General features: G+C 40.9%; 1 protein-coding gene and 1 long non-coding RNA gene across 10 annotated transcripts in view; one reads left to right on the forward strand and one right to left on the reverse strand.

Moving 5' to 3' along the window:
- Positions 1-23,300, reverse strand: part of Rbms3 (RNA binding motif single stranded interacting protein 3) — a 982,465-nt gene that overhangs the window by 837,451 nt on the left and 121,714 nt on the right. For 2 of the 8 annotated variants that reach the window (XM_029570082.1, XM_008846471.3), the window contains exon 1: positions 9,100-9,539. The exons of 1 other annotated variant lie outside the window; for it this stretch is intronic. In XM_029570082.1, coding sequence (XP_029425942.1) covers positions 9,100-9,174 — 75 coding nt within the window. In that variant the 5' untranslated portion in view covers positions 9,175-9,539. Of the gene's footprint in view, positions 1-9,099; positions 10,164-23,300 lie in introns of those variants that run through there. 5 more of the 8 variants (XM_008846470.3, XM_017801456.2, XM_017801455.2 and 2 more) reach the window with 5 other exon arrangements.
- LOC115072590 lies at positions 9,938-14,863 on the forward strand. 2 transcript variants are annotated; one of them, XR_003851635.1, is made up of 4 exons: positions 9,938-10,164; positions 10,392-10,441; positions 10,785-11,096; positions 13,109-14,863. It is a non-coding gene; the product is annotated as an uncharacterized LOC115072590 (long non-coding RNA). The 2 variants fall into 2 exon arrangements; XR_003851634.1 differs by having other exon boundaries at positions 9,939-10,164; positions 13,058-14,863.

Here is a 23,300-nt window from a genome sequence, read left to right on the forward strand (position 1 = left end):
TTTGTGAAAAATGCAATATTCCGAAGCTATGAGTGAAGGCAAGACTGGTGTGCCTGGCATTGGTTGAGCCAGAGGCCAGGGAGAAAAAGTCCAGATTGAGGCTAACATGTGGGTTGCCACAACTCTACAGATGACGAGCAGAAATCAAAGAAATCATGGTTTTATCATTCTCAAGAAGAAATTAAATATCACAATGCATAAGAATGTCATATGGAGTTTGGTAGGGGGCAGGGTGGTATTCCTGAAATCCTTGAAGTTTTAAATAAACAGGGGGATACATTGAATTGTCAAGGAATGGAGTTCCCAAGTCATTCTAATCTCCATAGTCATGCTTTCAAATATTTCATGTCAAAAAATTTGATAATAGATAACATTTAAGATACCTTGGCTTTAAATTATAGTCAAGATGTCACTGTCCAAATTTAAGATAACTTAGCTGTAAGTTATATTCAGGGTTTCCCCTGTACATTTGTGTGATGGATAAGTTTTAAAAAGGAAACATGAGTTTACATACATCAGCAATATCATCACATAGGCTCATCTACATAAGAAAACCATTTAAAATGGAAAACATGCAGCATTCTGTTTTCCATATTTCTCTTCACTGAATTGTCTCCAAGCAGAAAAAAAAATGATTTAAACAAGTAGACAATAGAAATCAACATAAAAATCAGTATGAAGGAGGTGGAAGAGATGGCCCAGCTGTTAAGAGTACTATTTGCTCCTGCAGAGGACCCGGGTTTAATTCTAATTATCACCTGTAACTCTAGTTCCAGGGGACCTGTCACCCTCCTCTGGCCTCCACAGGCACTACATGTAGGTAGTACACATAAACTCACATAGGCACACACACCTATACACATAAAGAATAAATAAATACATCTTAAAAGTAATAAGGCTTTTCAAGAATTCTTACTGAATTTTATACATGATTTCTATCCAGTGTGGAAATATCAGAAAAAAATAAGATAATCAAAAGTTCACTCACATGTAGCATGCTGACCATAGCATTAATTTCTGTTTTATTAGTTAGTGTTTTATATATATATGATTTGTATGTATTAGTTCTGGTGGGTGCGTGCCACAGCCTGTGTGTGGATATCACAGGATAACTTTTGGGAGTCATTTTTCTCCTTCCACCATGGGCTCTGGGTGTCAAACTCATGCTGTGAGGCTTGCATTACACCCATTTCACAGTCCAACAAACTGACACATAGAATCAAAGTCATTTCCTTAAGGCTTATGTTCCCTATCTCTTTTCCAATTATAAATGTGTAATTGCAACAAGTAAAATAGTAATTTATGTACTAAATTATATGAAAACAACATAAAACTGTCAAAGCTTAAATAGTAAACTATTAAAGATGGAACATGATATAACATTTAGTCTCATTAATTCAGTTTAGTGAAGCTTTGGGGGAAATAAGAAGGGTCCTTAGCAAGAAAAAGGGATTTGTTTGGGTTTATATGTTTTTGAGATGTTATCATTTTAGCTCAGTCACTACAGTATTTTATTCCCATGTTTCTGAGACTTCTATTCTTAGATTCAGGAATTTGTAGGTTTTGCCAAGGTCATTCAAAACAAAATTTCATCTACCAGTTATTACTTCTGCCTTGACACTGGTTCCTACATCCATTCATGAAAGTAAAGTTGTCAGTGCTTTAAGATGGTAGTCCCATTTTCCTTCTGACCTCAGCTGATCTAGCCAAACTTGTATACACCCATTAGCTCCTCCACTACCTACAGAGTGGAAATCAAATGCAGAAAAGGAAGTCATCAGACAATCACTACTGAGTCTCTGATAAGCTCTAATTGTATCCAGTCAGAGGAGAAAACTTTAACTACCACAGCAAAGCCTGTGACAGTAATGACTAAATGATGCCTTTCTTTTGGGCCTGCCCCTCTCCACCCACTCCCAAGTAATGGATGAATTCCTCTTAGTGTGTCAGATGCAGATGTGGAGAGGGAAGAGACAGTTACATTTGTCAAACCACCAGAGTCTACAAAACAGCATTCGACTGCTCTATAGAAAACACTGAAAAACCAAACAAAAACACATGAATAGGGACAAACCCAGATCACCTCCCAACGCCACCAGGATACCAAATACTGAGCTATCACCAAAGGGGAATTCCAAATGTTAAACCGACAGGGGCCAGAACAAATGAACCTGACCTGCAGACCAGAGCCCTGGCATGTGATCAGATAATGTTCCCAAAGAAATAAAGACTCCATATCTCTTTTACATCCACACTCTTTAAACCTGGTATCTCTATGAGACTGAAATTTCAAATTGTAAAACTTTGTTCATATATCTTACTCTAGGTGGTATTATATTTACTGAATGATAAACATAGATGGAAAATAAGCAAAAAATATTCAATGTGCACACATTCTCTGTCAATAGCAACTTGCAAGAAAAATATGAAACAAAGTAAAAACTCAGCTCACCACTCCCTTTTTCCCTCCTTTCTTTCTTTGGTATTTAAAGTCTGAAAACTGAAAACCAACAGCCAATTCTATAAACTTTTTCAAGGCCTTGGAAACAATCACTTACTAATAATGTATCTTATATTTATTTATTATAGTTCATGTATTATATATAAATGTGTTTATGTTATAGATTTATTATAATGAATTTATCGGTTATTATATTTGTGTGTGTGCACATGTGTGTGCATGTTCATGTGTGAGAGTACAGGTGTGTGTGTGGAGATGAGAAAACAACTTTGGGTGTTAGTGTTCACCTCTACCTTGTTTGACGTAGGGTCTCTGAGTTTTCCCCAATGCCTGTCCCAAGCTAGCTGGCCTTTGGAGATGTTTCTGACTCCACCTCCCATCTCCCCTACACAAGCACTGGATTACAGACTCCTAGTACTGAGTTCAGTTTTTATGTGGGTACCAGGGATCCCATTTTGGGTAGTTAGGCTTTACTCACTGAGCCATCTCCCCAGCCTGATTGTTAATATTATTAATCCTCTCGATTAATAATCACTAGAAAACTCTGGAACTAATATTACCTCAAAAACACCAAAACCTATTCATAAAATCCAGAAACTAGCTAGGCATGGCGGTGCATGCTTTTAATCCCAGCACTCCGGAGGCAGAGGCAGGCTGCTGTCTGTGAATTCAAGGCTAGGCTGGTCTACATAATGAGTTTCAGGACAGCTGAGGCTACAGAGAGACCATGTCTCAAAAAACAAAGCAAAACAGCAACAAAAAGAAAACCCAGAAACTTCTTTACAACACCACTACCATAGAAACAGAAGCAAAGGGCATCTATGGCCTTTGTGTGACACTGTAATTTTTAACATCAGCAGGAAGTCCCATGTTCTCACACAGACAACTATGATATTTCCCCATATTTTAAACTGAAAAAAAAAAAAAGACTGTTTCCTATTTTTCTATCTTTAAATTGCTGAATTTTATGCCAATTTTTCTTCGGAGGTAAATAGTCTGACAAGACTTCAACAGATTTAAGTAGTAGATAGAAACAGAAAGAAAGAAAAATCATTTACAATTTCAAAAAAGAAATGATAAACTTGCCTTTGCCTTTTGAATTTGTATTCCTAGAGAGTAATTCTGAGCTTTTCTTTTGCACAACTTTAAGCCCCACTAAGTACCTCTATGTCTTCTAGTTAGATGTCATTATCCATTGAATATATATGCATATATATTTTAAAATTATTAGTATTCATCTGCTTCCATTTTCAGGAAATAGATTTTTTTTAAAGCACAGTCAAAATAGTTCAACGTTTTCCCACATGCCCTCAACGCACATCACCGCACATGAACGTGCTCCTCCTAGGCCCCTCTTCAGTCCCATCTGCACCCTTGCTTTGCAATAGTGTTAGCGTGAAACCGACTCTTCTCACATGCTTTTGATATTACACTATTTAATCACATACAGCTGTGGTATATGAGACTGTTACAAAACAATTTTAATGTAGTACTTGAAGCCAATTGCCAACAAACATCCACCATTGACTCTGAATCAAAAGTTTGACACTACAAAAAAAGTGCTCCTTTCTAGGAAAAGACTGGTGTTCTTAAAGTCTGGCGTGGACACAATTGTGAGTGAAACACTTCTCTATCAGAAGAACTGATAACGTCCAAAAGGATTGTGAAAAATTATATTAGTGTAAAATGAAGGCCTCCAGACTTCCTGAATCCAGAAAGACCCGAAATGAACTTGCACTGTCCTCCTCGTCTCTGCCTGTCCCTTCAAACTGGCCCTACACTCAGCACCCAAACAGAGCTTATTACTTCACGAAAATATTTCTCTGTTGTATAATTCTGTTCTTTTCTAAATGGGAAGTACATTTAAGGAAAATGCTCTAAGAAGTTACAGTTAAAAGAAATATAGTTGATGTTTCCTTTAAGTTCAGATTTATTCTAGAGAAAAACATACGAACTTTCCAAACATTTCTAATTCTTTCTAAGTAGACATCATACTTGGTGCCATGAAAAAATGGATTGCATTAGAGAAAAGACAGAAAAACTATGTACTAGGACTGTATCCAACCCCACCTGTCATAAAGATGTGCAGTAGTAGAGGACTGAAAAAGGAGGGTGGTACTTGCTTCTGTTTATTTCTTTTGTTTAAAACAAGTTAGAATTCTGTACACTCAAAAATAAGACAAACAAGATATACCATGGTCTCATGCCTTCCTATGGTCTTCCTGAAGCAAAAGAAAATATTTGGAAATTGAATCTAATGGGAGGGTTTTTTTTTTTTTTTGAAAACCAGTTTTGTATGTTTCAAGCTTTCAAAGGAAAACAGAACTTAGGAATTTTCAGGGGCTGTTTTAAGACAATTGGAAAGTTACCAAGACTGGCCATCAATGCAAATCCCAGGCAGGAAGTACTAAAGAAAATCTAACCTCCTTCCCTCCTTCCGCAAGGTCGAGTTCATATACTTGCCTGAGGAGTAGAGTGAGGGCTTGTTTTGTTTTGCTTTTAAAGGATCTGAAAGTTCACATCTTCAGGAATAGACCCTGTGTCCTCTAGGAACCCCTCTTTCTTTGCCTGCTCTTTACCCCTGCGTTTCCAAGTGTTTATTTTCTATGGCACGCTCAGCCAGCCCCAGCTTGACTCTTAGAGGAGGGCAGCAGACTGGGCTGTGGATGGCAGAAGTTGATGCTGAAGCTAAGTTGGTAAATCACACCTCACACCTGACCCTTCTTCAAGCACATCTCAGAAACTCATCTGAGTGCCATCAGCAGGAAAACCAAGAGACGGTCTGTGAGTCTGACCCCTCTCTTCCTTCAAGAACTTCTTGAAATGGGGAGCCACATAGTCAAAGAGAGGAAGCGTGTTCTGTTACTGGGCTGGTAGGGGAGTGTATGAGCTGGGAAAGGAAAGAAGGGACAAATGCTGGGGGTCAGGGTGAGGTTTCTGAAGCCTTTCAAATATCACATAAGAAATACCTATTTCTTGACCATAAATAGCTATTCACCAGTGAGCACGTTTGACCTTTCTTAGCTTTCCTCTTGACTAGTTTGTTTATTTATTTCAAGAAATACCCCCACCCAAGTGTCTCAAATTCACAGTGAAATTACTTGGAGTCTCAGAATCCAACATCAACAGGTGGATTCTCTGAATACTTGTAAAATAAGACGTTATAATGAACCAACTGTCATTTTATATTTTGTCCTTAAGATAATGTGCTGTTTTCAGATCTCATTTCTCTCGAGTTATTGATTAGTTTAAAGCACGTCCAAGCAACAATTTGCTTTGAGAAACTTTATTTTAGTCCAATCCCCTCTCTTATTGAAATATTATAACATGTCACTAGGCTTTTTCTTCATGCCATACCCAAAATCATCCTTCTCCTTGAGGTTGCTTTTTTAGGCAGAAAAAAAAAAAAAAAAAAAAAAAAAAAAACCTTAATCCAAAAGAAACTCATGCAGAAAATATTTTGAGACTTGAGGTGCACGCAGAAGAGGGGTGACACAGGATCACTGATACAAATTACAGCTACCTGAGCCTCATGTCATTTAATACATTCTAGTTCATGTATTTTATGCTATCTAATAGTTTGTATGCTATTTACTGTGCATTTTTCTCACACAAAATATTTTGATCTTCTGAAAAATTTTTCAAGGAGGTGAAACATAAATAGTCCATTTCTAATTATTTTTAAAAGTTGAAAGTTTGGTTCTTGCACAATAGAAAAAGAGATGGCAGGGAAATGTCATAATTTCTTTTAAACTATAGTATATATTTGAAGAAATGAAAATACACGCCTTCATTTTTAAAATATAATTTTATGCTGTTTTGTCATAAGAACTTAGAAACTGTTTTTAATGCTACACTATTTAAAGAGAAAGCAAATGTTTGATTTTCGCATTTTCTGAAAATTATAATAAACAGTTTGATTTGTTTAAAGTCCTACAAGAATTACACACCCACCCCCCCACACACATACACACACAAATCAATCATATATCACACATACATACATATTACATATGCAAAACCACATAGTTAGAAATGCTAGAAAATTTGTCTGTGTATTAGAAAGAAAGAGAAACATTTAACTTTAGGCAACACTTTAAGGCATGATATCCCCAGAATGTGATTTTTCGCTACCATAGAATTCTAGTTCTATCAAACATAAATATTCTTTACATGTGAATTTCCTTTTAAAGAACTGTGACGTTTGAAGTCGGGTTACAACTAGAAACCAAAGCTAGTACAGAGGATTTTTGTGGATTCCATCAAGGCTCGCCAAATAAACATAAGCATCACTTCCTTCCTTTTTAACGCATTAGGAATGATATTTTGAGCTATGTGTAGAGAGGGTGAAAGGTCATGTGGAAATAGCATTTTATTTATCCACACATTGGAGTAACACTGTCAGAAAGTCCCCACATGGTAAAATAGACTTGCATATTGACACTTCCTGTGAATCCAAGTTTTGAAACGGGCAGATTTTCCCATCTCCAGTTTCCAGGGTTGTTATTATTGTCTGTCATTCCAAAGGGGCACTATAGCAATACGTGACAACTCCACAGCAATGCAGACATGCTATAATGTAATAGTCAATGTGAGCTACCATGATCTCTAAAGTAGCTGATCTCACAGTCCCTCTCGAGCCTGATCTGATTACCCGAATATCAGCTTAGAACACCTAATGGAGCTAACTTCTTAAAAATGTTCCAGACGTTGATGGCTTTGGCTAACTTGAAAGTAACAAGATCCAGATGACGCGGGTGTCCAGGACACTAAACAACACAGGACCCCAGAACAGTCTTGAAAAACCTCCCTCTGAATTCTTCAGACTCTCTCCTCTTTCCCTCACCTCTCCATTCTCCTGCTTTACCACTACCACTACACACACACACACACACACACACACACACACACACTTTCTACCAGGGTGGCTTACCCAGCACCCTGTATCTTTGATGTACTGTGCACAGCATTATTTCCTGATAACAATAGGTTAAAATAAATCTCTAGAAGAACAATAACAACAACAAATTATTTCATTCACTTCAATCAAAAGTTTTACTTGTGATTATTCACAGTAGTGGAAATCTAGGACCAACACAAAGCACGATTTTTGGAACATTTGGAAAATTTAGCCAAATGAGTAAAAGAGGTGGAATGTATGATATTTTTCAGGCCAACCCATGAGCTTATTGTTTATGTTTCTTTGGAGAGGGGAGAAGGACTGTGAGTATTCTTGTATTTTTTTTTTTTAACTTGCCCTTGCCTGACCATTTCTTTAAGAAAATTAGCAGGCAACATTCCCTGCCCAGTCACCCAAAGAGTTAAAACTCAGGACACCAGGCAGGAGGGCTGGTATATGTAAGCAGTAGCACAAACTAAATGCTCACAAAGGCGATGTGAGTCGACCTTGGAGGGGCAGGGCAGATCACAGAGCCTTTGCAAACAAGAAAGGAAATAGGGAAAAAAAAAAAAAGAAGGAACAACATTTAAGGCTGTCCTGAGACACTGCTGCCCAGTCTGGCTCTCAGATGGGCATTGTCCGATGAGACAGAATCAATGAGCGATAACTACAGCACGAATTACCAAACCCTAATCACACCAGCAAGCTCTGGCGACAGCACACATCACTTAGGCACTCCTTGCTCATGTCTGCATATTTGATTATTAAGATGGTGGGGTCTGGTTATCGCAGCACAAAATCAGATTATCCTAGTGTGCAAGGTGGTTACTCCACGAATATTTTCCCCCTCAAACCAAGTCGATCAGAATTGACAAATTGGAACAGTGCCTTCACACTGTAGAATCTTTGATGTCTCAACTGCAGGATAAAGTTCAGGGTTGACACTGCCCTCTGCTTAGTTCTGTGGGCTTGTCTCTGGGCCCCTAATGATCATTTAAGCACATGCACACACAAAGCCCAAAGTCTTTAACCAATTCAAGTCCAATTATTGTCAGTTACAGTCCTTGCCTTTTCAAGATGCAGGCAGTGCACACCCGGGAAATAAAAGCAGCGCCCAAGTAAAGACTATTGATTGCAATCTCCAAGTTCTTTCAGTCCCTAACACCTCAGTCATCTCTCCTATAAAATAGAGACAACCAAAAATGAGAACATACCCAAACAAACTCTAAGAGACTTGAGTGGGTGCCCTGGACTTCCCCAAACCCTTCTTTCATGCTGCACTAGGCCAAGAAAAGTTTGAGTCTCCCCCGACCCTGGTGTGTCTCCTGTAATGGAGAAAAAGAAAACGCAAAACATCTCTGAGACCCGCACACAAAGAACAGCTCACTAGAAAAGCTCAGGAGTTTATATTCTTGTCTCGGAGAGTCCCTGTGGGGACCTCCTTTCTACAAACCCAGCCCACCTGCAAAAGACTTTCACCCTCTCAGGAGCATGTGTACTGCTAAATAACAAAAGAACTCCATTGAAACTATCATCTGTCTTTAAAGAGAAAGCCACCATTCCAAGCGTCCTTCTTTTCCCTTCTTCCTCTGTCTCATTCACTCTCTTGATACTGTTACTCATTTCAAAGAGGTCGCCAGAGGTGACGGGGGTGAGGGGTAGAGAAAGGTCCCCATCCTATCCCAGCGAAGAAAAGACAGACACCGCTCTACCTTTGCCAACCGGTGTCGACCCATACCTTGGTTTGGAGATACTGGGGATAGTAGTACGTGTACTGGGGGTACATCTGTGGTTGATCCAGGCGTTTGCCCATGTAGCTGGAATCTTTATCTCGGAGGCAGGAAACTGGGTAACAGGGTATACAGTGCCCCAGGCCAAGCTTCCTTCTCTTTAATCCAGGGTTCGCGACAGTCTGGGATGTCTAATGAGACTCCACCACTCGCTAGTTCCAACACGGATGAATTGAAAACAAAACCAAAACAAAGCAAAACAAAAACACCAAAGGAATAAAAGAAGAATTAAAAATAAGGATGGGGGGGTGAGATCCGTGGAGAAACCCCCAGGCGGCTTCCCAGGATCTGCCTGGTTCCTCCCGGCTGCCCGGTGCACTTGGGATGAAGCAGTGTGCTCTCTAACCAGCCTGTCTCTAGCGGTGTCAATTGCCGGCGCTTGTGAAGGGGAAGGAGAAAAAAAAAAAAAATCTGTTAGCACAACTCGGAATCCTTGTAGTTCAGTTTTCAGTCTCCTCCTGTGTGCCTCTTTCCCCGCCGTAAGAAAAAAGAATTTTTTAAAAAAGAAAAAGAAACAAAAGGAAAAAGAAAAAGAAAAAGAAAAGAAACAAAAGGAAAACAAAAAGAAAAAAGAAAAAAAAAGAAAAGAAAAGAAAAAGAACCCGGCGCAAGCTTAGTTTCTGCTGTCTGGCTCCCAGAGTGACATGGTGTTGGGGTAGTCCGCCCTTTTCATTCACTTCCCCTCCTTCCAGCCAGTGGGTGGAACCGAGAGAGCCTCTCCAGGGAGCAGCTTACGCAGTCCAGAAGGCTGCAGTATTTCCTCCAAGAAAAAAAAAAAAAAAAAAAAAAAAAAAAAAAAGGCTGCTGCCACCCGTGCTGCAAGCAAAGTTCCGATTCCCTCTGCTGGCTAGCTGGAATAGGAGGAGATCGAACGGCGTCTGCAGCCGAGCAGCCCGCGGAACCGAACCCGAGCGTCCCTGCGCGGCGCCCGGGTGGGGCGCGGCCCCATCCCTCCCTGCCCTGCACCGACAGCGCTGCCCGCTGCCTTCTCTCCAATCGCCAAGTTCCCAGAGGTAAGGCATGACACGGCTGAACAAAACAGCCGAGACCCTGCGAGGGAAGCGAGGAGCAGGGAGGAAGAAGAAAAGAAAAAAGGGGTGGGGGTGGAATTATATATATATATGAGCTAACCTTGCTGGTTAAATAGAAAAATATAAAGTATGCTCAGGGGCTTTTTCAAAACCTGTTAACACACTAAAAGCCCAAGACCTGAAGGAGAAATGAACCTTTTACTTTCTAGAGGACACAGAGGACGCTGAAGTATTGAAGAAATTCCGAGCATCTAGTTTGGTATGTCTGTGCATAAGCCATGCCCCCAGTACATCACGCTGCTCAACTTAATAATCAGAATCTTTCTTATGCTTATATCCGTCTAGTTTTTTAAAAAAATCAAAGCGAGCGATCCTTAGGCTTATTAGCTCCTTGAATAAAATTGCTGCCCTTGCCATTGTCTCTTTTCATGATAATTTTGATTCATGGATCTTTTCCTGGCTTTACCAATATCTCAAAAAGATGAACAAAAATTCACAATTACTTGTCAGAGTCCCCCCTCCCCAGTAATAATATTCTGACATGTCTCTCAGCTGCTACATTAGAATACAGATTGTTTCAGAGAAAATATATTTCCTTAAAGGGTCTCTTTGCAAGGCAGCGGCAAGGCTAAAATTAGCTGTGCCAGCTGTGTTTTGCTGAAGGGCTCACGCATGCCCGGAACGTGGGCAGCCAGGCTCCGAGCGCCCCTGCACTAGCCCAAGTCCGCTGGGTTTTCAAGCCTTCCTTTGAGATAAAAGACTCCTGGTACAAACGCAGTTTCCTCACAAAGAACAAAATTTGGTACACACGATGTTACTTTTGTACAAGTCAGACCACCCTGGGACAACCGCCTCGGCTCAGGGCAGCTTATTTCTGGATTCTGTGTACCAGCAAAGGCACCCTGTGGAGAAAGGTAAGAATGGTGGGTAATTTTATGTTTTACTTTTGTTTTTATTTATTTTATTCTTTGAGACAGGCTCTCATGGATCCCAGGCTAGCCCTGAACTGTCTATGTAACAGGGCATGGTTTTAAACTTGTGATCCTCCTTCCTCCACCTCTCTAGTGCTGGGATCGCAGGCATTGGAGATTGAACCCAGGGCCTTGTCCATACTAAGCAAGCTCTGCCAACCAAGGCACAGTTCCTCAAGTTTTCTACTTTTGTCAGAAAAGGAGGGGAGGTTGGAGAGCAAGCATGAGACACCCCCCTTCCAAACCCCCTCCCCCAAGGGCACTGTAATGAAGAAATTAAATCAGCTCTGCACTTACTTTAAAGGGGCTATTCTGGGTCTCAGCGGCTTATATGTAAAATGGTGAAAGGCTTTAACTAATCAGATAATAAAAACTGCACTGGTTGCAAAATCTTTTGGTGATAACACTTTGCTCAGGGAAATCCTGCTCCTTGGAGTGGTTGTCAAGACCCGAGAGGACCTGGTGGTCCTTTCTTTCTGTTCTAGTGTCAGAGCCCAAATTTTACCCTTGGCCCCTATGGCCTTGCCCTGAGCCCCACTGAGAAGAGCTGAGCTGAGCTGAGGTTGGGAATGTAATAGCCATGATCATCCCCAGTTCTCTACCTCAGCCCTTCCTTCACAGGTTACCCTCCGGAGCAGCTTTCCTTAGAATCCCACCTCCCAGGGTGCCATCTGGATGTATTTCTTCTGTGAACTTCTTAACTCAGAAGAGCAGGTCACATCCTTCACAGCTCAAAAAACTAACAGGGAGTCATGCACAAAGAAAGTGTTCTGTGTGTATTTGAAGAACAAAATATTTTAAGCACGATCGTCACCTAACTCGCAGCATGCTTTTGGTATATTTCATTTTTAAAATTGTTGTAAATGTAATAATGTGTGTATGTCTGAAGAGGTCAGAGGACACCCTGAAGAGTTAGCTCTCTCCCTCTACCATGTGAGTTCCAGTGATTGAACTCAAGTCTTTAGACATGGTGGCAAGAACCTTTACTGGCAGAGCCATCTCATCAGCCTGTGTATTTCCTTCTTTAATGAAACATAGGTCAGGAGTTGAACTAGGCACAGGTGATATGGAGACCACAGAACAAAAAAGGCTCTTCCTTCATAACACGGATGTCCCAGTTGGAGGGAGTATACCAAGGGATAAACACACAGCCCAAGACTATTTTGTGAGGAAATGGAAATCAAAGAGAAACAGTCATGAGGCGTGCACTTGAAAAAGGACCATCAGGAAAATGTTCTCTCTAAAAAAAGTCTAGACGTCAAAGACAGGGTAGGAACTATGTCCTGAGTTTTGGGTGCTGTTGGAGTGTTTAGTGTGAGCAGATTTGACTACCAGTCAGCCCACCTAGGCTCCAGTCATGCCTCCCTCTACTGTCCCTGCCATTTGATGGATTTCTTTTTTCCATCAAATGTTGCTGTCTACTTTGTATAGTTCACATAAGGATCAGCTAAGGTAATCACCAGAAGAATTCAGGATACTTTTAGCATGTCATATCTGCCCCATAAATACTAGCCTGTATCTATGGGTTGGAGAGAGTAAAGCGACTCAATGATAGGGAACAGCAAATACAGAAATCCCACTAAGAAAAGGTGTCCTTGGAATGTGCATCTAGTGCCCTGAGGCTGCCCTGACACCAGGGAAGGATAAAGACCACAAGATGACATCTTAGGCTTGGTGTGATATTGTCAACTTGAGGAGAAGTAGAATCACCTAGGTGACACACTTCTAGTCACATCTGTGAAGATTTTCTAGATTTGGTTAATTGAGGTGGAAAGACCCACCCTAACTACAGGTGGTACCATTCCATGGAATGGAGTCCTGGACTGAATGAAAAAGAAGAAAACAAGCTGAGCCAGCATTCATCTCTCCCTGTTCCTGGTTCATCTCTCCTGTTTCCATTGCAGATGCAATGTGACCAGCTGCCTCACTCCTACCCCGATGCCTCCTCTGCCCAGATTCAATGTGACCAGCTGCCTCACTCCTACCCCGATGCCTTCTCTGTCCTGATGGACTGCACTCTCAAACTGTGACAAAATAAACCCTTCCTCCCTTCATTTACTTTTGTCAGGTATTTTGTTACAGCAATGAGAAGAGTAACTAATGTACTTGGTGAGGACTTGATGTGGAGAGATAAACTGATGACAGTAATACAGCAAGGACTCCATCCAAATCTTCTGACCTGGGATCAAAACACCTTCAACTTTAGATTATTGTCATCTTCCATGACCCACTGAGGTCCTTCAAATCCTAAAACCAAGAAGAGCAGTAGCCTAGATTGTGCTCACTAATTCAGTCACTACAGACAAAGGCTGTGGTATTTTCATATTAATAACTGATTGGGAGATCCCCTGAAGGGAAAAGGATATTGTCTTATTTACAACTGGAAGGCCAAATAAATGACTCTTCAATCAAAGCTACAGCGCACTTATATGTAAAGTTCCCAGCATGTGTGGATGCTATCAGCAATTTCTACACAAATTGCCACTTTCCAAAATGCTATTCTGTTTCATTGGATTATTGTAATGTGCTGGGTATCAATTGTCTTTAGCCTAAGAATCCTCATTGCACATTTAAAGCTTTCCTTAAGTCATGCAGAGTGGGTTTGTAAGAATTATAAAACCTGTGTTGTTCTTTATTCCCCACCCCCTTAGAGACACTAGTAGCCACGACAATTTGGGAGGTAAGATACTCATATCTGAACTCGTTTTATGTCACTTCTCTGTTGGAGTAACGGTGCTTTCTACTTAAATGATCGAGTAAAGGTAGCAGGCAACTGTTTTGAAGTACTCTCTAAATCAGAGGCCAACTGTGCCCCAGTTGCCAATTAACCAACAAATTTCAGGGAAATTCAAGAGCAGCGAATGGCATCAAAAGACATGGGCATTCACAGGTTCATGGCAAACTCAGCCTGGGAACCAGGGAAGACAAACTCTCAACTCCTAAGACTAACCAGCTGCCTACACATCATGGCGGGAAAATGATGGTGCTGAGATGACTGTCAAAGAGGTAGAGAGACATCCTCTTTCGGTTTGACCAGAAGAGAATGCTCTTGACCTATCCACCTAAAGAAAAGCTGGGTCCTCTTGAGTCATTTGTTATTATTTTTAATTGTACAGATTGTGATAGTTAAGTTTCATTGCCTTCTAGAATCACCTAGAAGACAAACCAAGAACAAATGTGACAGTGTTTCTAGATTGGGTTAATTGAGGTGTAAAGGCCTAGCCTAAATTGGCTGCACCATTTCATAGGCTGGAGTCCCAGGCTGAATGAAGAGGAGAAAGGTAACTGAGCATCAATATTCATCTCTCTGTCTCCTTACACAGTGTGACCAACTGCCTGGCACTCCTGCCGCAATGACTTCCCCACCAGGATGGATTATACCCGCGATCAATAAACCTTCCTTCCTCCCTTAAGTTGCTACTGTGAGATATTTTGCCACAGCAGGAAAAAAGGTAACTAATACACAGATTTCGTCAAAGGGAAGCGGCATGAACAGCAAGCACACAAACGGCAAGCACATAGAAAAAACATGGAGTTGTAGTTCTGTAAACCTGGAAAGCAAAAAACGAATTCATCACCAGGAAAGATGTTCAAGGCTTTGAGGTTTTGTTTGGTTTTGATATTTTAAAATGTTGATTCTTCCTGACCTCTTCATGCAAATTGATGAAATCTCTTTTCACATAACTATTGAGATGTTAAATTTGTAAAAGATGTTTTTAAAAAGATAAGATGGTGGACTGTAATTTTTCTAATGTGTGTGTGCATGTGTGTGAGTGTATGTGTGTGTGAGTGTGCATGCGCACATGCATGTTATTGCCCATGGAGTCCAAAAGAGGGAATCAGATCTCCTGGAGCTGGAGTTACAAGCTAATGGGTGCCATCTGTTGTGGATGCTGGGAATTGAAGTTGGGTCCTCAGCAACAGCAGCAAGCACTCTTAAAAACTGAGTTCTCTCTCCAGCTCTGTTTATATTTCCTCCTTCTTTCCTTTTTACTTCTTCTGTGCATGTGTGTGAGTGCGTGCGTGTGAGTGTGTGTGTTTGTGTGTACACTCAGAAGCCAGAAGATGGTATCTGATCTTTTGGAGCTGGAGTGCCAGGCATTTACAAACCACCCAGTGTTTTACATGGGTGCTGGGACTCAAACCTTGGTCCTTAAGATTTCTCGACAAGGGCTATTAACCATTGAGCCATGTCTCTAGCCTGTAGTTTGCAAATTCTTACATGGAGGTAGTGTTACCGCTTTCTTTGCTGTTTTTTTGTTTGGTTTGGTTTGGTTTGGTTTGGTTTGGTTTGGTTTGGTTTGGTTTGGTTTGGTTTGGTTTGGTTTGGTTTGGTTTGGGTTGGTTTGGTTTGGTTGTTGTTATTGTTTTATGAAGCAGGGTCTCACTATGTAGCCCTGACTATCCTGGATCTCACAAAGATATGCTTGCCTATCTGTCCTGAATAGTGGGATTAAAGGCAAGCACCACCATGCACAGCCATTGTTTTTACTTTTACTGGATACTTAGCCATTGGTTTAGAAAAAAATTCCAGACAAAGGAGAAGAATGACAAGTAGTGGCTCTCAAGTTTCAGAACAAAATTGTAATTTCAGGTTTATGAGACAGTTTCTCTGGTAGGAAAGCTAGAAGACCTTACAACAATGAGCATCAACTGTAAAAATGTTTCCTAAGCAATCAAGGGCACTGATCTAAATATTACTCACCTTGTCCTTGAAAAGACTTCATAACTCTGTGTTGGCCAAACTTCAGACAATTATGAATGACTTTCATTTTTTTCATATCCAACAACCAACTTAGTTATTGGCTAGTTTTCATATTTACTCAGAACTCTGAAATACATACTTTATTACGGTTTTATGTCACAGCGTCCATGAACACCACTTACTTTGCTTTTGTTACTCTGGTGAAATGGCTTCTTTCGGTCTCTCTAGCTATTTTTCATCACACTTAATATTTGGGGTCCATACAATTGGGTCTCTTTGACTGCTATAGTTACCATGGTCTGAGCTTCCCTGTGCCATTGAAAGCAGCCCAGTCCTGTGATCTAGTCAGACATTTGCAAAGGGAACAGCAGCTACACATGCCCAAGCTTTTAGCTGCTGGTGTCTGCTGTTTGCTCCCCGGTGGAAGCATGCCCTGATGTGAAAAGAAGGAATCATCTTAGAAGACTGAGGACAGTGACTTTAGAGTTGCATGGAATAGTCACTGACTGGTCATAAACAAAATCAGTCCTCTGGTTTGGTGAGTGGCTCCGGAGATAAAGGTACTTGCCACCATCCCTGATGACCTGAGTTCATCCACCAGGAGGACTCATATGGCCGGTCAAAGGGGAGAATCTAATCTCACAAGTTGTCTACTGACCTTCACATTTACACCATGGCACAAACCCCTCATCAAAAATTAAATAAATGAATAAATAAATAACAAAAGTTTTAAAAATTAAGCCTCTGTTATATTATACTAGTGAAGTCTAGTGATGGTTACTATAGAATATTCTGGACTATCATGCCCAATATAGCATCATTGTATGGTTACAAGATTTGAGCACACATTTTGTTGTTTTTCTTGTTTGAGCATTTATCCCATTAATATCTAAATTTCCAGGACAGGAAATTTAGTTATCCCATTCACATATCACAAAACAGAATAGTTCATGAGATTCCATATATATTTGTTACATAAAGGAATAAAGAAATGAGTGGACCGATCCACCATCCTCTAGAGTGTGGACTAGTGGTTTGTGTACTTACATTCATGAGATCACAGAAGTGAGAACTGGGTATGCACCAAAAGATATTTCCTTGAAGAACTGCTGGAGTGCTGAGCATTCAGAGGGAAAGAATGTTCTACACTATCAGAAATGAGCTATAGGCTGATAATCTGAAAGCATGTGGGGGTGCTTAAGGGGCTGAGTGTGTTTCCACTAGTCCTACACTGAAATTGTAACTTCCGGTGTGATAGTATTGAGACACAGGAACTTCAGGCAACAGGTCGTGAAGATGAAGCTCTCACGGGTAGACTTAGCTCCTGCGTGAGAAGGGATGTGGGAGAGATGATTTTCTGCTCACCATCTAAGCATGCAGGAAGAAGGAAGCAGGAAGCAGGAAGCAGGTTCCCCAGCAGATCCCTGATCTACCCCATGACCTTGAGCTTCTCAACCTCTGTAAATGAGGAATGATTATTTGCTGTTTAAGCCATACAGCTTATGTGTGGAGGTATTATGTGACAATTTCCTCCAAATTGAAACTTTCCATCCTGGAAAGAAGTTCTTTAAGACTCAAGAAGTTCTAAAGGGAGGCTCCTGAAGGCTTAGGCACTCAACAACTCACAATTGTCAGGAAGTCTCTGAAGCTTACCAAATTCACAAGGCGCCTTCCTCCCCAAGGATATAGAATCAGTAAGTTGGGGTTGGAGAGATGGCTTTGCTACTAAGAGCACCGGCCATTTTTGGAGAAGACCCAGGTTTGAATCCCAGCACCCACATGGTGACTAATTACTGTAACTCCAGTTCCATGGGATCTGACATCCTCTTCTATCCTCCATGGGCATTGCATGATACAGGTGCACTTACCTACATGCAGGCATAATACTCAAACACATAAAAAATTAGAATCAGTAAGGACTGCTGAAGAGAAACTCTCTGAGTGGTGCAAATCCTGCAGATGGCTTTAGGTTTCCAGCTTTAGGAGTCATTACCCATGGACTTTTGGTCATACAGCTGCCTTTGAGTTGGCCATGCTACTGTATTCCCCCACTCATGCTCCTGTGAACAACCTCAATAAACTCATTAATTCACCAAGTTAGACTTTGGTGGTATCTTTACTTTGGTCTGTTTGCAGTTCTCTATCTGGGGTGAGGAGACAGTTGTTCACATCTTCCCAGGAATAGTGTCACAAAACAGGCTATTTGTTGTAACAGCTCAAACTGACTAAGTCTAGGACAAAATGAACAGAAATGTGAGTCTATATATGGTAGATACTGAATTACGGACTTTAAAACTTTTCAAGTTAAAACTCATAATCATCTGGGAAAGGGAGTTTACATTTGAGAAAACTGAGAGGGTGAGCATTTAACCCTGTGCCCAAGTTTACTTGTTTGTATCAAGGTGCAGGATTATTCTTGATTCTTGTTTGTAAGGGCCTCAGATTCAGGCTCTGTCTTCAGCATCATTTGATGAAGAACTTAAAAGCTTTGTTCCCAAGTTGCATGAGACAATCCTAATGTTTAAAATTTGAGTGTAACACAGTATACACAAGTACTGAAAAATCCATTGTGATTTCATAGAGAGAAATTTGAGGAAAAAAAAAGAAAAAGAAAAACCTTGGCCTTCTACCACACTGCATGCACCTTGCTGAGCTCATGAATGTGAGGGTTCATTCCCACATCCTGCCCGGCTATGGCACCCAGTTGTTACGTCCACAGCAGTCTGGATATTGCTGTGAGTCACTTTATAAAGTGCTCTGAGCAATGTTAAATTAGCACACTTTGAATAAAGCCAATAAAGAGATTACCGTTACTAGCAAAAGGGTGGTTCATCTAATTAGATGAAGGCTTGAAAAAAAAGCCTAAATCCTTGAAGGAAGTCCTCTGCCTTAGGAGTCAGACTCCATATCAACTCTAACCCACTCACCTATAGGTTTCTAACTAGGTAGTCCCTACAGTAATTCAATAAATCAATTCCTTAAGATTCTCTCTCTCTCTCTCTCTCTCTCTCTCTCTCTCTCTCTCTCTCTCTCTCTCACTCTCTCTCTCTCTCTCTCTCTCTCTCTCTCCTCTCTCTCCCTCTCCCTCTCTCTCTCCCTCTCTCTCTCTCTCTATCTCTCTCTCCCTCTCTCTCCCTCTGTCCCTCCCTATCTCCCTTTCCCTCTCTCTCCCTCTCTCTCTCCCTCTCCATCTCCCCTCTCCCTCTCTCTCCCTCTCTCTCCCTCTCTCTCCCTCTCTCTCCCTCTCTCTCTCTCTCTCTCTCTCTCTCTCTCTCTCTCTCTCTCTCTCTCTCTCTCTCTCTCTCTCTCTCTCTCTCTCTCTCTCTCTCTCTCTCTCTCTCTCTCTCTCTCTCTCTCTCTCTCTCTCTCTCTCTCTCTCTCTCTCTCTCTCTCTCTCTCTCTCTCTCTCTCTCTCTCTCTCTCTCTCTCTCTCTCTCTCTCTCTCTCTCTCTCTCTCTCTCTCTCTCTCTCTCTCTCTCTCTCTCTCTCTCTCTCTCTCTCTCTCTCTCTCTCTCTCTCTCTCTCTCTCTCTCTCTCTCTCTCTCTCTCTCTCTCTCTCTCTCTCTCTCTCTCTCTCTCTCTCTCTCTCTCTCTCTCTCTCTCTCTCTCTCTCTCTCTCTCTCTCTCTCTCTCTCTCTCTCTCTCTCTCTCTCTCTCTCTCTCTCTCTCTCTCTCTCTCTCTCTCTCTCTCTCTCTCTCTCTCTCTCTCTCTCTCTCTCTCTCTCTCTCTCTCTCTCTCTCTCTCTCTCTCTCTCTCTCTCTCTCTCTCTCTCTCTCTCTCTCTCTCTCTCTCTCTCTCTCTCTCTCTCTCTCTCTCTCTCTCTCTCTCTCTCTCTCTCTCTCTCTCTCTCTCTCTCTCTCTCTCTCTCTCTCTCTCTCTCTCTCTCTCTCTCTCCCTCTCTCTCCCTCCCTCTCCCTCTCTCTCTCTCTCTCTCTCTCTCTCTCACATCTCCCCCTCCATCCTGTTTTGTTCTCTCCCTCCTCCCTTAACCTCTCTCTTTGTCTTGGCCTGTTTCCCTTTCTCCCCCTTTCTGTCTCCTCTCATTCCCTTCCCACATGTTTACACAGGCAAACACACACTGATCCTTCATCTCCAGAATTTAACAGGTTGATGGAAGAAAACAGCTGCAAAAGTCAGCGAGATGCCGCCTTTACACATGTCTATTAATGACTATAATGTGTTCTGAAAAGTAACGCATATAGCCGTAAAATTCTTCATTCTTTAATCTGGTCATTTCAATTCAAGGAATTCAAAACAGATCACCAGACATTATGACTTAAACATTGAAATGATACTTGGATGACATTTTAACAATGGGGAAAACGTTAGGTGGAATGACTAATGATAAGGATCAGAATACAGTATTTCAGATACATTAACTTTTTCACTGTGAACTATGACCACGGAGAAAGATTAGAAGAACCATACCAAAGTAACGAGTGAGCTTGTACTCTCTCACTTATCTATGGCTGGTTTTGCTCTTCTTTTTCATCATTTTTGGTATGCCCCAGCTGGTGTTAAAATGAAAATATATTGCATTTTTAAAGATAAACATAATTTTAAAAGAAAATTCTAGATAAGTATATTCCAAAGTCTAGTTTTTATTATTAACCAAGGAAAAACATTCAAGGGCCAGGAGTGACAATATTGAAATAAATGGCATGTGGACTTCAAGCTGTTTTCTCTCTATGTGAATCGGTCATTAATGCTAGAAAAATTAAATCTTTAAAATTCAGAATCGTGGCTGGGGAGATTGCTTAGCAGTTGAAACTGTTGCCATCTAAGCCTGAGGACTGAAGTTCAAATTCCCAGGTCCCACATAAATGCCAGGTACGCATAGCGGCCATTTGTAATTCCAGCTGGGGAAGGCAGGGACAGGGGCATCCCTGAGCAACACAGGCCAGTAAGTGCTAGGATTGTTTGAGAGCCTCAACAAGGGAAGAATGAGCTAGGAATGCTCCTGACACCAACCTACAATTTCCATATGTATGCATGTGTACCTGCACACATGTATGCGAAGAAGCACACACACACACACACACACACACACACACACACACACACACACCACTATGGATATCTAGAATCATTCATTCTTTGTCAAAATAATGATAAAACTCTGATGTAAACCTAAAGACAAATGTATTCCTTTAATAAAGGAGTGATATTTACATTGAATGACCCAACCCCTTGCGTTCTCTCACCATCTTTCTCCCCATCCTCTTTTGTTCCTTCCCTCCCTCATCTTTCCCTCTTCTTCCACTTCTCTTTCTTTGCCTCTTTCCCTTTCTCCTTTTTTCCAGTCACCTTTTCTCTTTCCCTCCCATTTCTAATAAAGATTATTTATTAAAATAAACTTGCAAAATATCCAAAAAAATTTTTTTACATGCTTGTGGTACTTAGGCTTGAACCATACATGACAGGCAAATACTTTACAGTGAGAAACACTCACAGGCTTTTTTCACTTTCTTATTTTTTTAAGAAGTATAATTTTATGTATATGAATTTTTGTGAATTTTATACAATGCCTCTTAATCACATTTAGCCTCCTCTTCCCTATCTGTACCCCCAATAGCCCATCCACAGCACTTCATGCAATCTGTCATTGAGAGATGCATCAGTATTCTCTCTACCCAGTATTCCACCATGTTCCATGACTCTCAGGTCTTGAGGCTCTAATGTAGAAGCATCACTTATGGCTGTGTATCTCTCAGACACATATTTTCTGTGTGTGACATTATGAAACTCTGTAATAGTCTCCAACTGTTGCCAAAAGAAGTTTCTTTGATGAGTGGTGACTGGTATACTTCTCTGTAAATATAAGGATCCATATTTATTTAGCATATAGTATGAAATTGCATTTATCTAGGGATATGACAGAGATAGGGTTTTCTCTGGGATCTATGACCTCTCCAGTCATGTGTGTTTGGCTATGTTTACTAAGTCACATATGAGTTCCCTCCCACTGAGAGAGTTTTAAGTCTAAATTAGATAGTTGTTGATGACCCCCAAGATGAAAGTGCCACTACTGCACTGATATGTTGGTCACTGTTGTGGTTATTAGGCTTTAAAACTGGGGTTGGATCACTAATTGATTTTTTCTCCCTTAACAGCTTGCATAATATCCTCTAAAACCATGAGAGGTAGTCATCAAGGAGGAAGCTTCCAGGTCAGTTCCAGCTCCATTGCTCCAAGTCATGTGTCTGAGTATGTCCTGTCTTCAGCACTAGGGTCTTACTTTCAAGTTCTGGGAGATGATCAAGGGCTGTGGCAATAGCCTGTGATATTTTGGGAGTCTTTTGGAAGACCCTGACCAACAACGTGAAGCATGGGTTCTCTTGTCAGGCACTGTGTTTCTTGTTATATAGTGTTCAGGTATACACATGTCCTCACGTTCAGATAGTGTGTGTAGTTTCCAGTAGGTTTTTGAGCTGATACATTTTTCTCTGATTTTTCACACCACGTAATAAATAAATAAAGCTTACTTTCTTATTTTGAGAAAGAGTTCGACATGCTGTCCAGGTTGACCATGAACTCACACTGTTGCCCAGGAACTTCTTGAACTTGCCTTCTTCTGACCCCACCTCTGGAGCAGGTAAGATTACAGACCTGCAAACACCAGACCTGTGAGATTTTAGGGGTTTTTATTTTTGTATTTTGAAAATTCATCCAATTCTCTCTTTGGATTTTTGCTTTGTTCTCATTGCTGCTCATTCTTCCAAAATAACCATTCATCGCTCTAGCTTGTTTATACTGTGGAAGGAATAAAGATTTATATTTCAGTTGATTACTATGTCTCCCTATATATTCCCATACAAAGATTTCCACTACTCACAGCTCACTGAGCCAATTTTTCCAACATAGCTGGCAGACTTTTTTGTAGCCCTTCTCAGAGGCAAATCCTCAGTGCTACCCATGAGCTAGGCAGGTCTAACTCATCAGAAAACAATGAAATGAAGGCTCTAAATGTTGGTAAAACCAATTGGATGTGCTGGTGTACACCTGTAATTCCACCATGTCGGAAGCAGAGGCAGGAGTTCAAGGTCATCCTCAGTTACATAGAAATTCCAAGTTCCAGACCACTTTTGGCTACCTGAGACCCTGCCTCCAAAAAACAGAAAGAAAAAAAAAAATAACCCAATAAAGAGACCAACAACGATAAAGAAGAAGAAAGAAGGAGGCAGACATGACTATTATTTTGCCATGTGGGAAGCATATTTTTTCAAAAGGAATGTCAGCACTTTATATTGAATGTTCGGCTTCTGGTTGCCAATAACTAAACAGGTTTAGTCGATATGGCTAGATTTAATTTGGCTGGGTTGATTCTTCCCCCTAGGGAAAAAAATAAAGCCATATTGACAGACATCCAGGCTGAAAGACAACTAAGTAGAATTGCAAGATGAAATACAGGATCTCTGGTACAATGTGAATTGTGAATTTC

This window comes from Nannospalax galili, unplaced genomic scaffold (genome assembly GCF_000622305.1).
Source record: "Nannospalax galili isolate Female #2095 unplaced genomic scaffold, S.galili_v1.0 scaffold542, whole genome shotgun sequence".
Lineage (NCBI taxonomy): Eukaryota > Metazoa > Chordata > Mammalia > Rodentia > Spalacidae > Nannospalax > Nannospalax galili.